General features: G+C 45.7%; 1 protein-coding gene across 1 annotated transcript in view; it reads left to right on the plus strand.

The window, feature by feature from the left end:
- PLBD2 (phospholipase B domain containing 2) overlaps positions 1-17539 on the plus strand; it is a 176524-nt gene extending 158985 nt beyond the window's left edge. The window contains exons 11-12 of the mRNA XM_085636157.1: positions 14258-14420; positions 15699-17539. Of these exons, the coding sequence (XP_085492283.1) occupies positions 14258-14420; positions 15699-15869 (334 nt within the window). The 3' untranslated portion in view covers positions 15870-17539. The remainder of the gene's footprint in view (positions 1-14257; positions 14421-15698) is intronic.
- The last annotated feature ends 276 nt before the right edge of the window (positions 17540-17815 follow it).

A 17815-nucleotide genomic window follows, 5' to 3' on the forward strand; every position in this document is an offset into this window, starting at 1 on the left:
TCCAGGCTGACATCAGGGTGTCTACTTCGGAAGATGCCTTTCCATCTGTGGCCTTTTGGAGGTCACAGTTCTCCAGATGAACATTCTCCATGAGGAACAGCAAGCACCCCTCGTATTCAAAGAAAAAGGAGACATTAAGCATCACTATCTCCTTCCCAAGCTTCCTCTTCTTCATCAACTCATTCAACATAATTCTCCTATACCCTTACTGCCCCTGCAGCGTCATTGACAGCAGCGTCCCTGGTGGACAACATACCAACTTTTAATGATGTGTTGGTAAGAGGTGCAACAAAGCTTCATATTCCACTGGACTCTCCTCCTTAAACATCACAAACAAGACCCGCCCTCGATGCACTACATTCGCGCTGTCATTAGGGTCGAAACATCAACCTTAACATCATACCTGTCCATAATGCCTCCTTGACCCCAATACAGAGTTGCCATTGTGTCTAGGATTCATGTAGAAAACAAGAGTACATGTGTAGAAGAAATTGTTTTTAATCTAATTTGTCTATGTCACTTACGTAGGTTTTGTATATAGTGCACCACCATTTCACTGATCACCACACTTATTTTTACCATTGTCACAAACTCTTTGTCTACTTGAGTTGTATCTGTAAAAGCCTTTTTTGAAAAAACAAAAAGTAAAAAAGACTTTATTTTTGAAAAATTTGTTTTTCTGGTGTGTTCTCATTGCAAAGCTTCAATTTCTTTTCTCACTTGAAAATTTACATTTGTTGAAATTTCAATTGTTTTCTCTTAATATAAGCCTATCACAGCAATTGTACTACTCGCCAGGAATCATTATTTTTTGTATTGTTAATACCCAGGTCCTGAGGGACATTAACTTTAAAAGTAGCGGTACTAGTCACAACCATTTAAAGAGAGCCATCGGCTCTTAAGGACAACCAATCCCTCAGCGAGGCGTATCCCTCCTGGGTTGCATGGCTTTTTGCATTTTTGTTGTCCTGAATGAGTGCAAGGCTACATATAAGACTTCTCCAGTAGTGTCTAGAAGACCAGTGGTCACAGAAATGCAACAGTTGGATCAACAAGCTATTTCTCATGATGGCAGCTGAACAATGCCTTTTGTGTTGTTTATGGATAGAAAAGGTATTGTAATTGCATTTATATAGCGCTTACTATCCCTGACGAGGCATTTAGGCACTTTTTTAGTAAGTAGCACGCTACTCCGGAACCCATAAAGTATTAGTGGTGAAATAGTATAGTAAAAAACTAAAGCAATTTGAGTGGTTGATATGTTAGTCAGTTATTTGGATTGAAAAGGATGGTGAAAAGATAGAAGAGGGAAAAGATTTGCATTTATATAGCGTTGCTACCCCTGATGGATTGATGAAGCACTCTTTCGGCGAGTAGCATGCTACTCCGGAACCCATAAAGGATTAGTGGTGGATTAGTATAATGAAATATGAAATTAATTTGAGTGGTGGATATGTTATTTGGATTGAGAAGGATAGTCGAGGGATAGAAGAGGGAAAAAGATTTGCATTTATATAGCGCTTGCTACCCCTGATGAAGAGTTGAAGCGCTTTTTCATCGAGTTGCACGCTACTCCGGAACCCACAAAATATTAATGGTGAATTAGTAAAGTGAAATATGAAATTAATTTGAGTGGTATACATGTTAGTCTGTTATTTGAGTTGAAAAGTATAGTAGTGGGATGTTTTGGAGCTCATAGCAATAGGTGGAGGTTTGGGATGAGTAAAAGGGAGGTGGTGGGGGGAAGAGTCAGAGGGAAGGGTTTAGAAAGGCTTCTTTTGGGAGATCTGAATAGTAAAAGAGGTACGAGATGGTGCATGGAGGATTAGAGTAGGGAAGAGTCTAGAAAGGGTTATTTTGGGGGGTCATAATGGTGATAGGGGGTTTGGGATGAATGAGAGAGTGGAGGTAGAGGATATATTGATGGAGGTCTAGGGTGAGAAATAGTGCATTGGAAAGAGTAGTAGAAAGGTTTGAGATGAGTCCGAGTTGAGGTAGAAGATATATTGAGAGTGGTATAGGGTGAGAAATAAGGTATGCTGAATTAGAAGAAAAGTAATTAATATGTTCGAGGCATGTGGGCTGCTGAATTCATATCTGTGCATAGATCGCCGCCTAGTGTTGGGTCCGGATGTTTGCACGTTGTTGTCCTGGAAGAGTCTTCGAAGTATCCTTGGATAGGTGACTCCTCCCCTGGACTACAGTGCGCATGGGCATCCTCTCCATCCTCAGATTGTTTTTTTCCGCCATTGGGTTCGGATGTGCTATCTTAGCTCAAGTTAGGAAAATATTTTTTCGAGGCCAAAAGGCCTTTAGTTCGCGTCGGTACTGTTTATCGATCGGGTTTCGATAGAATTTGTTAGTTTACTAACTTTCAGCACCGACTGCTTTCGCATTTACCTGTCCATCGACGACTTCGACGATGGAATCCAGGACGCCGTTCAAAAGGTGTCCGGTATGCAATGCGAAGTACCCACACATCGACGTCCATCCGGTGTGCAACAAATGCCTTTCGCCGGACCACGACGAATCAACATGCATGGCCTGTGCCCGGTTCCGCTCGAAGAAGACTCTGCGGAATCGACGAGCGGCGAGACTCGAGGCGCAGCACGCGGCACCGGCCCCGACAGACATCTTCGGCGAGGCCGAGGACGTCGAGGAATTGGAAGTCTTGCCCTCCAGTCCCGTTTCCGAACACGAACCCGGATCGGACGAGGAAGACGAGTCACTCTTCCACAGAGGTGAAGACGACACCGAGGTAGGAGACGACGAGGAGGCCTTCGGGGCCGAAGAAAGTAGCTCCAATGATGAACAAGGCCTACCTGTTCAAACCGTTCAAACACCAGTGCCACAGCCTATGGCTCCGGTCGAGGGATCGCCTTCGGGCCTTACCCGAGACCCATCCCGCAGTTCTTCGGCCCCGCCCTCGGGCCCGGCCTCGGACGTTCAGCGGCAGCCATTACTACATAAACAGGCTGGTTTCCCTATCACAAAACCGAAACCGAAAGCTGCTCAGGTTCCACCGAAACCGAAACTGAAAGTAGCGCTGGTCGGATCGAGGCCTTCGACGCCAGCGCACCGCATCGGCACCGACCGCACCAAGAGGGACTTCGGTGCCGAACTTGAGGCGGGCGACGTTGGAGTCGACAAACGGAAAAAAGCCATCGGCACCGACAAACCTGCTCGGCTACCGGCACCGACGACACCAAGAGCCGTACCGCCTGCTGTGTCTCACATCGCTCCCTCGACGACACCTAAGCCTCAGGTATCGAAGACTTCGACGGCGATCTCTTCACCCCGACTCGATGACCCTCCGGCACCGAAAAAATCTACGGCCGCCTCTACGAGCCTGGCCGGTGCCAAAGCCTCGAAGGCGCCCCAAGTACGACCTGGTGTGACGCAAGGCAGCAAAACCACACCTGTCCTCCAGGACACGTCGGGCTCCGGTTCGGTCGGAGCTCCCGCAGCCTCTTCGGTGCCGACCAACATTACCTTCGGCTTGCCTCCGTCAACAATCCCAAAAATGTTCCAACTCAGGACACGGGTCACCCAACCTACGGTCACACCTGCTGAGACGTCTCCAGCACGTATCATCGACGCCGGCACTGGCAGAATGATTCTCCAGGACCGAAGGATAACTTCGGAGCCGCCATTGGACCCTTTCAGGATCCCACTAAAAAGGAAGTTGCCTGCAGAATCGGAACCTCTCCTTTATGAACCCTTCCATTCATCCTACCAGGATCCACACCGGTTCTCCCCCACACGCTCCGATACAGGCGCATTGGAGGACTACATGGCTGACCAAGTCCCCTACCATGTAGACACGGACCCTGATGACCAGCAGGACCCTGATCAAACTTGGGGCGACCCTGCAGACCCCAGTGCACCTCTCGATGCACAGGATCCACAACTCTATGGGGCAAAGACATCTCCTACGGAGGATACTGCAGCGTTCAATGCTCTTATCGAACGTGCTGCCAATAACCATGGGGTGCAGCTTCACTCTGATACCATCGAAGATGACTTTCTAATGGACACCTTTGCATCCTCAGAAAGACATGTAAAGACTCTGCCAATGTTGAAGGGGGTCCTCAAACCAGCCAAGGACATTTTCAAAGAACCCACCAGGGCACGAGTGATAAACCCCAGGATTGATAAAAAATACAGATCAGCACCTGGGGATCCTACTTACATCAGAGGACAATTACCACTCGACTCCATCGTCGTAGCGAATGCACGCAAGAGGGCACACTCGCAAACAACAGGTGACGCTCCTCCCCCGGACAAAGAGTCCAAGGTGTTAGAAACCTCTGGCAAGCGAGTTGCCGCCCAAGCTGCCAACATATGGCGCATAGCCAACACTCAGGCGCTCCTTGCTCGCTATGATAGAGCGCACTATGACACACTTGAGCAAATATTCCAACATCTCCCTGACCAGTTCAAGGAAGGCGCAGAAATGCTCATCAGAGAAGGACAGCTACTAACGAACGCTTCCATCAAATGCGCACTAGATGTTGCAGACACGGCTGCCAGAGCCATAAACACAAGCGTCATGTTGCGACGACATGCCTGGCTACGGATCTCAGGATTCAAGCCTGAGGTACAAAACAATATATTGAACCAGCCCGTCAACCCCGACTATTTATTCGGGCCAGAGGTTGACACCACCCTCGAAAAGATAAAAAAGGATACGGACACTGCAAAGTCCATGGGCGCACTACAAACTCAGTCCTTTCGGAGCGGCTCCTTTCGTCGCCCCGGAAACAAGGGAGCAGGTAGAGGACAGGGGTCACAACAAACATATAACAAAGGCAATACACAGACCACCTATGATAAAAACACCCGAGGTGGATATCGTGGCTCCAGCACAAAGGGCAGAGGACGCGGCTACGGCAACACCAGGTCCTCCCCCAAGAACAAGCAGTGACGCCCTCTCCCTTCCTCCCGACCACATAACACCTGTCGGGGGAAGGCTACAAAGGTTCCTGTCCACGTGGAATTCCATCACCACGGACAGGTGGGTCAAAGATATTATAAAATACGGTTACTGTCTGGAGTTAACCTCCACTCCACCCACAATACCACCAAGAAGCCGTCCTATGTCCTCAGAGCACTTAACGCTCTTACAGCAAGAAGTGCAAAGTATGCTTCTAAAAGGCGCTATAGAGGTCGTACCCATCCACGAGCAGGGTGCGGGAGTGTACTCCCTCTACTTCTTAATTCCAAAAAAGGACGGGTCGCTCAGACCTATATTGGACCTGAGACCCCTGAACCAGTACATTCTTTCAGAGCACTTTCATATGCTCACTCTACAGCAAGTCCTTCCGCTTCTCAAGCAGGGAGACTTCCTAGCCACACTGGACCTCAAGGATGCGTACTTTCACATACCCATCCACCCCTCACACAAAAAATACCTCAGGTTCACTGTTCAGGGGCAGCACTATCAGTTCAAAGTCCTTCCCTTCGGCGTGACAACAGCGCCCAGGGTTTTCACGAAGTGCCTCGCTACGGTGGCAGCACATCTACGGAGGCAGCATATACACGTCTACCCCTACCTAGACGACTGGCTCGTTCAAGCGAAGTCAGCCCAGCAATGTGCAAGCCACATGTCCCGCACCATTCACCTTCTTCACAGTCTGGGATTCTCACTGAATTATCCAAAGTCCCATCTCCAGCCCGCACACGTACAACAGTACCTAGGTGCGACTATAGACACTCGGGCGGCCACAGCTCAGCCAAATTTAGTGAGGATCGACAGCATACAACTGCTGATCTCCAAATTCAAACCCAATCACTCACTTCCAGCGCGAGTGTTCATGCAGTTGATAGGCATGATGGCCTCCTGCATCTTCATAGTCCCGCACGCGAGATTACATATGCGCCCACTTCAGGAGTGCCTAGCACGTCAGTGGAATCAGGCTCAAGGACAGTTAAAGGACCTAGTGTTGGTGAGCGGTCGGGCATACAACTCTCTGCATTGGTGGAATCCACAAAACCTTTGCAAGGGCCGACCGTTCCAAGAGCCTGTCCCACAAATAGTACTGACAGCGGACGCGTCTCTCCAGGGATGGGGAGCTCATGTACTCCACTACACAGTGCAAGGACTATGGACAACACAACAAAAGAAGTTGCACATCAACCTTCTGGAATTGATGGCGATCTTCCTAGCCATGAAGGCGTTCAAAGTACATCTATGCAACAAGGTCGTGTTGATCCGGACGGACAACATGACCGCAATGTACTACATACAGAAACAGGGAGGCACACACTCTCCACAGTTGTCTCATCTGGCTCAGAGCATGTGGAAGTGGGCCATTCAAAGGAACATGTTCCTCATGGAGGAACACCTCCCTGGCAAGGACAACCAGATGGCGGATCTGCTCAGCAGACACAGCCACCAAATGCACGAGTGGGAGTTACACCCATCAGTACTCCAACCGTACTTTCAGCAGTGGGGTCATCCGGAGATAGACCTATTCGCGACAAGCGAAAACGCAAAATGCCCAAGCTTCGCCGCCAGATTCCCACATCCGCAGTCGCAGGGCAATGCGATATGGATGAACTGGTCCGGCAAATTTGCGTACGCTTTTCCCCCAGCACCGTTGATACCGCTGGTGGCTCGCAAACTCCGACAACACTCCCTGACACTCGTCCTAGTTGCTCCCACGTGGGCACGCCAGCCGTGGTACACCACCTTCCTCGAACTTTCCGTGGTGCCGCATCAAAGGCTGCGGATCAAACCCGCGCATTTGACGCAGAACCATGGAGAGGTTCAGCACCCAGATCCGCAACAGCTGAATCTGGCGATCTGGCTCCTGAAGTCCTAGAGTTTGGCTATCTCAACCTGCCACCTGACTGTATGGACATCATCAAGGAGGCCAGGAGACCCACTACCAGAGCTTGCTATGCAGCCAAATGGAAAAGGTTCGTCATTTATTGCGGACATAACGACATCAACCCGCTGGACGCATCCATCCAAAACATCATCTGTTATCTCTTACACCTATATCGATGCAATCTGGCGTACACCTCTATACGTGTCCATTTGACCGCAATATCAGCCTATCTGCAAACCAGGCAGCACCTCTCTCTATTCAGAGTGCCTGCCATCAAAGCATTCTTGGAGGGGCTCAAACGAGTCATTCCACCTAGTCACCCACCGGCTCCAATGTGGAACCTCAACTTGGTCCTCACACGCCTGATGGGTCCACCCTTTGAACCTCTACACTCATGCGAGATTCAATTCCTTACCTGGAAAGTGGCCTTCCTAGTAGCGATCACTTCCCTCAGAAGAGTTAGTGAACTCCAGGCACTAACCGTTCAAGAGCCATTTATTCAGGTTCACGCTAACAGGGTCGTACTACGTACCAACCCCAAGTTCATGCCCAAGGTAATATCACAGTTCCACATGAACCAGACTATTGAACTGCCCGTTTTCTTCCAAAACCCACAAACTGTTGCAGAAAGGGCACTACATACACTAGATGTACGGAGGGCCCTCATGTACTACATCGACAGGACTAAACCATTCAGGAAGACAAAACAACTGTTCGTTGCCTTTGCCCCACACCACAAAGGTAACGCCATCTCCAAAGCAGGGATAGCCAGATGGATAGTTAAGTGTATTCAAATCTGTTATCAAAAGGCAAAACGCACATTAACTATTCCACCACGAGCCCACTCAACACGTAAGTTGGGGGCTTCCATGGCCTTCCTAGGAAATATTCCCCTGCATGATATATGCAGAGCAGCCACATGGTCCACTACACACACATTTACAAAACACTATTGCGTAGATGTGCAGTCAAAACAGCAGGCAGCTGTAGGACAGGCTGTTCTCAAAACACTTTTTCAGACCGCTGCAGCTGGCACGGGTAGCCGCCGCTAATAGAGGGCACTGCTATGTATTCTATGCACAGATATGAATTCAGCAGCCCACATGCCTCGAACTGAATATGCTACTTACCAGTATGCATCTGTTCTTGGCATGTAGGGCTGCTGACATTCATATCGCCCTCCCTCCTCCCCGGCGCCTGTCGCAGCTGCAGCTCTCAGAATTACTGCAAGCATGGTCATCACTTTCTGTATCTACTCCATCACTGCCACAATGGCGAAAAACAATCTGAGGATGGAGAGGATGCCCATGCGCACTGTAGTCCAGGGGAGGAGTCACCTATCCAAGGATACTTCGAAGACTCTTCCAGGACAACAACGTGCAAACATCCGGACCCAACACTAGGCGGCGATCTATGCACAAATATGAATGTCAGCAGCCCTACATGCCAAGAACAGATGCATACTGGTAAGTAGCATATTCAATAGATCTAGAAGAACATGGAAGGTATATAGATGCATAAAGGAAGGAAGTATATGTAGATTAAAGATGCATTAAATAAACCTGGCTTTCAAGCGTTGTCGTACTTTAAATTCATTGTATTTATTTATATTTATTTTTTTGTAATTCAATAGTGAAACAATTGTAGATAAATAGTTGGGGTAAAAGATTTACTTATTCATGCAGTCACTTATATACATGTTAAAACATAGAATAATGTAACTCAGTAATATGTACATTTGTTAAGCAGAACTAATTAATATCTATACATTTTTTTAAAATATAATTCTACACATTTATACAAAGCAATACACATATATAGGTACATATCTATAGTACAAGTAATTGCTTGTATACAGAGGGATATGCTGTTTATTTCTGTTTGCATATGGTGGTTATGTGGGGTAGAGCCAATTCTTGAGTAGTTTTCTGAAGATAAGGTGGTTATCCGTAGATCTTATGTTGGGGGGTAAAGAGTTCCATACTTTGGCTGCTTGAACAGAGAAAGATGTGCCACAAATGTTTTTTTACTGCACGTTGAGATTTCGATGCGAGGTGCCACTATAGAGCGGAGGTTCCTTTGTTGAATGTGTTTGGTGATTTTATTCTTGATGGAGAGTGGTCTCGTTCCATGCATTCGTTTGTGAGTGATACAAAGCAGCGTGAGCGTGGATCTTCTGGCAACCAATGCAGGGCTTTCAAGGCAGTGGAGTTTGGACAAAACAAGGGAGATGGTAGCTTGGACCTTGTGTGGAAATCCCAAATGGGGGAAGATTTGTCGCAGAGTTTTTATAGTAACAAAGCTTGATCTTGCTAGTTTGTTCACTTGGGCATTCTTTGATAGCTTAGAGTCCATGGCCATTCCGCGGTTTCTTACTTCCTTCAGTACTTTAGGCGGTGTTCCCAGATCATCAGGCATTGCGGGTCATAATGCTGGGAGCGGGTCATAATGTTTCCAGTTGCCACAAGTGAGTATTTCTGTTTTGAAAGCATTCAGTTTGAGATGGCTCCACGTCATCCATTGATCCACAACTTCGGACAACTGAAAATTGGCGAGTTTCCAATGTCTTTGGGGCATTCCAGTTGAAGGAGTATTTGCTCGTGAGGTAACATTGATTGCGCAGTGCCGGTAATTACTTTATGTAGCTGTTGAAAAGCATGGGCGAGATAATAGAGCCTTGAGGGACCCCTGCTTTTGAGAAGTACTGTTTGGACTAGAAAGGGGGGGGTATGGATGACATTAGCTCTGTTGCAAAGGTAGGATGTGATCCAGTCTAGAGCAGTCCCCTCTATGTCGGCTTTGTAGAGTCTTTGTATCAGTGTCATGGTCAGCTGTGTCAAAGGCAGCTAAAAGGTCCAAGAGAAGTAGCGCAGCAACCTCATTGCGGTCAACTGTGTTCTTCAGGTCATCCCAGATGGCAAGGAGGGCAGATTCTGTGCCTCTTCCTGGACGGAATCCCGTTTGAAAGTCTGAGAGTATGGGATTATCTTCAATGAATTGGGACATCTGGGCGAACGCTGCTCTTTCTATCAGTTTGCCCAGGAAAGGTCCATTTGTAATCGGTCTGTATTTGTCAGGGTTCAGCAGGTTCAAGTTTGTTTTCTTCAGTAATGGGCATATGTATGACTCTTTGAGTTCTTCTGGAAATATTCTGGTAGTTAAATAATTGCTGATGATTCTTCTTTACTGGAGTGGCAGCAGATCTTGTTAGAAGACTAGTCTTGAAGGTTTGCGGTGGACACTGGTCAGAAGAGCTGCCGGCAGGCCTGCTTGCTTTGACCAGGTCCATAAATTCATCATGTGAAATGTGTTGGAAGGAACGGAGAAGCTGGGTTAGAGCATTCTTGGATTGTTGTTTTGGAAAAGGGTCCGCGCTCGTGCTTGTCTTTGTTTTAAGTAGGAGTCCAACATATCTGCTTTGACTGTGTAATGATTTGCCAGTTTGGTTTGTCTGTGAAATCTTGAGTAAATGAATAACCTCTTTCTAGGTAATTTGGTTTCCGAAATTCATTGAGAATTGTATAGAATTCTGTATTTGCACATTTAGCATTTTGAATTCTGTCTGAATAGTATTTTTTCTTAGGTTTTTTTGATAGCATACTTGTATAATCTGTTAATTTTCTGTAGGCGATGTTTGTCTTGATTGGTGTTTGTTTTGAGCCAGGCATGTTGCACCTTTCTAATTTGCTGTTTTATCTCTTTTATCTCTATTTCTCCAAAGTGCTTGTCTTCATTTGTTCCATTGTGTGGTTTTTAGTGGTATCATAACCTTCCTGTAGCCACTCATATAGTTTGTGATCAGAATTTATTGTGTCTAGATCTGTACTGGATGTTAGTTTTGTTTCGAAGTGTTCACAATTGAGTTTGTTCCATGATCGATAGGTGGATGCACGTGAATCAAGGAGTTACATTCCAACAGGAAATTCTGCACAAGACAGTTGTCTCACATGCCTCACTTTTGGAATGGGGTGTTCCTCTGGGAAATCCAGGAGTGGGAGGTTAAAGAACAAAACAAATGCCTCTCGACCTTCTTGTCTGTTCTGATGGCGAACATTGTCTATATTCAAATGGACAATACTACAATGATGCGCTGCATGAACAACCAGATCAGCATGACACAAGATCAAGTCATTTCTCCCTAGAGTCTCAAAAGAGCTGGACTTGGGCCCTTGCCAGCAATCTATTACTCAAAGCAGTCCATGGGCCAGGAACTCTTAACCAACAGACAGATTTCTGCATTCGAGTCTATGAAGAGAATCACAAGTGGGTTTTAAACAAGGTTTTCTTATAGCAAATCTTAGAATGGGGCGTTCCAGAAATAGATCTCCTTGTGTTCACAGAAAATTGAAAAAAATGATGCTAGGGCTTCACCTTGAGGCTACAGAAGCCAGGGTCACTAGGCAATGCACTTTTGAGTCCATGTGTGGTGCTGACATTTATGAGCCTATTCACAAAGCTTCTTTGCAGCCTCTATCATGCAAAAGTGCTTCTTCATAACTATTACATCAGCACACAGAGTTAGCAAAACGCATGCATTATAAGTGAATGCGTGGAAGGCCTTCTGAGGCTCGAACAGGGTGATTTTGAAGACGCATACTTCATTTGTCCCTATTATTGTATTATTTCACAAACCATTACCTTTTAACTTTCTTTCCCAATTCTAGCAGAACGTGGCATGCGCTATTTCTATGTTAAGAGCCCCGAGCTTTTATTTAGATAGACCAAGACATTAAGAAAGTCAAATCAGCTATTTGTCAATTATGGTCACATATTTCGTGGTCTGGCTACCTCTAAATAATTAATCTCCAGTTGGATAGTAGGCCTCCTAGTTCTGTGCTATCAGCAAACAGTCGCAGCCATAAAAACCAGAGACTTACTCCATCAGAGGTAAATTCGCCACCACAGCATGACTACGCATTGTCCCTTTAGCAGAGATTTGTAAGGTTTCTACCTGGAAGTAGGTACACACATTTACAAAACACTGTTGCCATGATACAAATACAAAGGCCGACTCTGTAGTTGGTCCTGCAGCTCTAAAACATTTATTTAATCTTAAAACTAGAATATGCGTCACCTTTAGTATTATTCAATCAGCTGTTGACTCTTATGCTCGAGATCATCTAAGTGTTTCTTTTATTGCTTTCTACTCTAATGTAGTGTGTATGACTGTCAGTGAAGATCTTGTGCTGCAGAATAAATGGTTACTGTATCTGTGATACCGGTTCTGCATTGTAGGAATCTTTATTGAAGTCCAAAATCATCCTCCTTCCTCCTCCGCTTGATATCATAGACATTAGAGAAAACATCTCACTATTCTCCTCATTCACTATAGTTCCAAAAAGAACTGAATTGCGAGACCAGCTGCCAGTACAAGAAATCATGCATATCTGAGACTCCTGGAGTGGTAAAGGAGTAGTACATATTTTCAACTCTCAAAATGAGAGCCTATTATGCTGCATTTTCCTCATTGCTGCTGGTTGTTAATGTAGGATTTTGTATAGGTGCTACAATGTAGCCTAGGTGGGAAAAGGTGCTTTTCTCATATTTCACATGACTGCAATTAAAAAAAACTCAACTACATGGGCGTCCAGAAAGTGGTTAGCAGTATAAGGCAGATGTTGGGTGCTTCTCTCTCTCTTAGGATTTTGCATAATTCCAAAGACCTGTAATGATGAAGTAGTCCTTTCGGATCCCAGAATACAGTGGGAAATTATTCTAATGTTTATGACTCAAAGATTCCTACTATCAAGAAGCTGAGCTTCAAGTAAGTACTTATGTCTTTTTATACAATCCTTTTTTACCTCTTTGAGCCAACCATAAATCTGGTCTTCTTTTTACCAAGTAAGGGGTATTGTTATTACAGATGATCTCTGATCCCAACCCAGCTGCTTACCTCGTCAGAAGGGTCTTGTGATCCAAGGTATCGCATTCATTAAGGAGTGTAACCCCAAAAAATTGGGTAGAGCCGGGATCGCCTGACTCAATAGTATTCTCGATGGTAATTTGAATACCGAACCAGAAGTCAGATCGATTATCGCCTATAATGTTACCGTCTATGAATTGCTGCAACTTGGAACCAGCAGTATGTTTGCATCTGAACTCTGAACAGGCTTTTTTTTTTTTAGAATAGGTGTGGGCCATGCTTTCTTCGAAACCTCTGGAACGGAGCCAGCCCTGAACAAGTAGATAATAATTACCCAGGCATAAAAGGGCTTATGCTTTTGGGAGCTTCTTTAATAACTCTAGTAGACTAGAGGTCTCCATGACAGTAGCTTTAACAGACCCCTCAGTGGGGAAGACTTTCACCAGGGGGTGAATACTTTCCCTCATAGATGTTATTAGCTCATGATCTGTAGGTATGGCTACATTTATATAGACATTAAAGTGTGGTTGTGTATTTATCAGTTAAATAAATGTATAAATCTACTTAGTTGCAGGTTTTTCACCCGCATAAAATATGAATCAGTACCAAAAAGTCCCCCCCACCCCCAAATATGGATTAATGCAGACTGATATGCCAAAAAATAAACACTAGATGTCTGAAATTTCTACATATATTTTGTTGTCATTGTATGAACAATGAAGGGGATGGAAATTAACCCCCGGATGTTGGGCCTGTTTTAGTGAAGCCATATCAAATGCAGCTTCAGAGGTGAAGCTGCTTATATCAACTGAACTCGAATGCTAATAGCTCCTTACTCTTCCCTTATTGCCCATGTGCACTTCTTATGAAGAGAAACTACACATTTTCTACAGGGAAAACTTGGAGCCCATTCACACATGTCCACTAATAACTTGAGTCACTGGTTACCCTAACATGGACTACTTGCTACTGCTACAGAGATCTTTTGGGGCAGCCCTATAAATCGGTTCCCATGAATATTTAAACACAAGCATGGGTCCTGCGTGTTCATTGCAGCATATATGGGAACCAGGTGTCTCACATCAGCACGGGTTACGCATGGATAGGAAAGGGGCTTAAAATACATTGCTCTACAAGGGAGGCCAAGAGGTAAAGAGTCATCAGAGGACAAGCAGAAAAGGGGCAGATTGCTGCATTCATTCTTGCCACTGCAAAATATCAAACAATGAAGGCCATTAAAAAAGCACGAATCAGGCTGAAGATGAAGAAAGGGGCACACTAAGTACAAGGGAGACCAAGATGGAAAAGTGTGGACATGAGAGGAGGCTGCTTGTGGCCATAAGGGAAGTGTAAGATTGCCTTTTTAATGCGCTCTGTTCTGCAGCTATGCACCCCACCGTGGTAATGGGCCACAGCTTTGAAACCACTTCCCAGGCTTATTCGAGAGATTCCAAAGCCAGGTGGTGCTGTTTCCCTATGTTTTTCTCTGCTCACTTCTCTCCACCCCATACTGTGCCCCCCCACTAGTCCTCAATACACTTCATCTTTTTGCCCACAGGTATAATAACTTCCCCGAGGACCCCATGTCGCGATGCAAGGGATGCTACCCTTCTCAAAATGGAGAGAATGCCATCTCTGCTCGATCCGACCTGAACCCTGCAAGTGGAACCTATCCATTTGGTGCCCTTGGCCAGAGGCAGCATGGGGGCACCGACATGAAGGTGAGTTTGGGAAACATGGATGTGTAAGGTATATTGAGTGAGTGGCTTGAACCTCTGTGTAAGTAGGCATATGTTGTCTCCCCCTTGGGCAGTGGGCAAACTGGCCTTTCTATTAAGTAGCAACCAGAATGTAGGGTCACCTCTGATCTGACTCCTGGTGTTTCCATTTACTGCAAATTTTGCTAATTAAATTAGGTCATTGGTAGGGTTCAACTTTGCTGGATTTGCATCTCGCTTCGTACATGAGTTGTACGCAGATTTAGTGACGTGTGGAATTGGATTTGTGCCTTTTTGGGAGCATTATTTAGAAATAACTTGTTCAAAGCCTTCTTTAGGGGTAGAAACAACCTTGATCATTTATTTAATCGATTTCTGCCACTTCTGAGCATTGGATATGTGCTTTTGATGGCAAGCTGTTTGAGCTCCTAGACGAAGTATTAAGTTAGATACTCAGACTAAGTGCATCATTCTGACCTATTGTGCTGATTTTAAGCTTGGGACTCTGCAGCCTGCCATCCAGATTGTATAGTGTTAGCCAAAGTACCCTGATGGGTCTCGATCTAGGTATCTGCACCTGCCATGTTCCTTACCTTGGAATAATTCCACTCATTGTGTAAAGACCTCTAGTATTTTGTCCACATTTTACTCCTCTTTTCATTTGATGTTGGCTGTTCCATTTTCTTGTGCTTGCAGCATATAATGTATGCCTCTCGGACTGCAGAAAACTGCAGGACCACACCAGCAATCCCTCTTCTCTTCTGTGTAAAAGAGCCAGTTTTGCACTGTTACACAAAGGCCACCTTGTGATGTAGGTCACCAGTTATTTCGCTGTCAAGACTAATTCCTGTGGTCACCAGTTATGCCAGTAATCCTTCAGTTCCACCAGTGCCCAGCTCTCTTAATCCTATCGGAAGGTAGGAATAGCCGAAGCCTGGTGAATTCTGGCCCTGTGAATAGACATTGAACTGTTTAGATGTTTAGGATTTGAACCTTTTAAATTAGGGATTACGCTGATTTCCCCCTCTGTGTTGAAAATTAGTAGTTGTGGGAGAGGATAGTCCATGGAGTGTAATTTTGAAGTTGCTTCCCGTATCATGAGGTGAGAGGAGTGCTTGCTTTCTGGGAAGTGGGGATTGTTCTTGCCACTTTCCTGGTCTCCAGTTCTTATCAATTCGCTGGTTAATCCTCGGATTACGATTGCGGTTTGCTATTCTCGTTCACTGATTCTTTCTGACTGTAGATGTACACCTTCTAATCTGTGTGTTTTTTTTTCTTTAGGTCACCAGCTTTGAAATGGCTCGTATGTATGGAATGGTAGCTGTGAGTGGGCCCACCTGGGATGACTTACCCCCATTTCAGTGGAGCACCTCTCCCTTCAGTGTCCTTCTCCACATGGGCCACCCCGACCTCTGGCAGTTTGATCCTGTGGAAGTGCTTTGGTGGCAATGAGACTGTAGACTGTGTTGGACTGTAGGCCGTGTCAGCAGCAGTTCACCTGTGCTTGACTGCGCATGTGAGCCAACCACTTCTTTACGTGTACTTGCCTCCGCCCCCACAGACCATTGATTACTAGAATCATGAAGGGCTACTGGGAGTTTTGCTGACGGAGGCTAACAAGGGTTAATTTGCCTTTGTACCGCGAGTGGTGGAAGGACGCCTTGAAATATTGCATGGCCATTAGAATGCTGTGGAGTTTGTGAGGACCTTACCGCTTCCCCCAATATACACATAAGCAAGCTGGCCCAGAGAGGTGCCTTATGCGATGAACCAACAAAGGGGTGAGGGAAGTCAGGTTGTGTCATCCACCATTTCTGTAAAATAAAGGAGCTCTGGTGCTCTCTAACTTCTTCACCTGGAACATGTCCAAAGGTTTGTCTCCAGGTAGGCTGGGGGATGGTTTAAATAAATGGAGGCTACAGCTTCATGAACACTTTTTTTTTTTTTTGCTAACCCATCACTGTTGTGTCTACCAGTGTGTTGTGGACCACAATCCTGTAAGTTTCGAAGTCGCTTGGTTTCCCTTACAGGTCTGGTTCCTTTCATAAAATGAAGGCCAGTATGAGGTGGGACTTAGTTTACAAGTTGTGCACATTAGACCATGTACACCGCTGTTCGTTTTAACTCTGTTGCGGTTCATGGCCCACAGACTCACCTGTGGATCAGGAATTTCAGAATGAAAGTATAGGTAAATAGGTGGAGATTCATTATGGGGTGTTTGGTAGGACTCGACTGATGATAGTCAAGTGAAATCAAAGCAAAGATTTCGTTTTTTTAAAACATTGAAAGGGAAATTTAGTGCCTTCTCAGCTTGTTGCTGATTTTGAGTTCAACATAAAGGGACTTCTGGTCTGAAGGGGAGGGAGGTGGGTGAAGACAGTATGAGATGCGAAGATGATATATGATCCTTTTTACTATAACCAATATGACGGCATCTGTACGGAAAAACATAGGATCTCCTTTCTGCTCGGAAAAGCATTGTCACCTCTACTAGAACAGGTGAGATCCCCTGAACCATGATAGACATAACCTCTCAAGCAGTGAAACAGAGGTGGCCTCCTCTACATCGGAATTGCAAGTCCTTTGCACAATCACAGGCATCCTCCGGTCCCCTGCTGCAGCTACCATACATCTCCTTGCTTCTGTACTGGAACAGTATCATTTCTGATCATCTCCACCAGTAGAAGCATGGTGTCCTCTGAGGGGGCGGTTGTGCCTGTTCCTCTCCAGGGGCTTCTGTGCTCCGTCCTGAGCTGCGGCAGACATGGTGCCCTCTGTTCTCCTGTCTGCTTCTTCAGGCATCATCCCTCCATACTTTAGAGAGGCGTGATTACTTCTCAACTCCGGAAATCATAGTAACCTCTGACCTCACCCTCCCTTTGCTAGGGTAAGCATGCTCTTCTTTGGAGGTAGACAGCCATGATATGGTTAGCGTGTGCAGTTGGAGTCTGGTCTCTCTTTCCTGCGTGCTTAGCATGTTCAGGCAGGGATTAAACTTGTTCAGAGATACCTCGTCCATAAGGAACTGTGCTTATGTGCAATAAAATGCTTGCAATTAAACGAAAATCCACTTTACACAAATCAAAATATGCACTTTTTTGATAATAAATTGTTAAAACATTTGTTACTCTTTGTCTGGTACAGGATGTGTGTATGTAACATGTAACACAAACCTAGTTACGAAACAAAGCAGCACCGTGCATGAAGAGAGGGACATTGCTTTCAGAGGGTTGCACAGAAGAAGAGGGTTGGGCCGGAGGCAGTATTATGGTTGAGAATTCTAGTGGAGAGGGTATCAGGCAGGTGTGAGGGAGTGGCAGAGCTCTGGTTCGATGTGAGGATCTTCAGGGCAGGTCCGTCATCCTGGTGGTTACCCAGTGATGATGGTTTGCTTGAAG

Source organism: Triturus cristatus, chromosome 11, assembly GCF_964204655.1.
Source record: "Triturus cristatus chromosome 11, aTriCri1.1, whole genome shotgun sequence".
In the NCBI taxonomy this organism is placed as follows: Eukaryota; Metazoa; Chordata; class Amphibia; order Caudata; family Salamandridae; genus Triturus; species Triturus cristatus.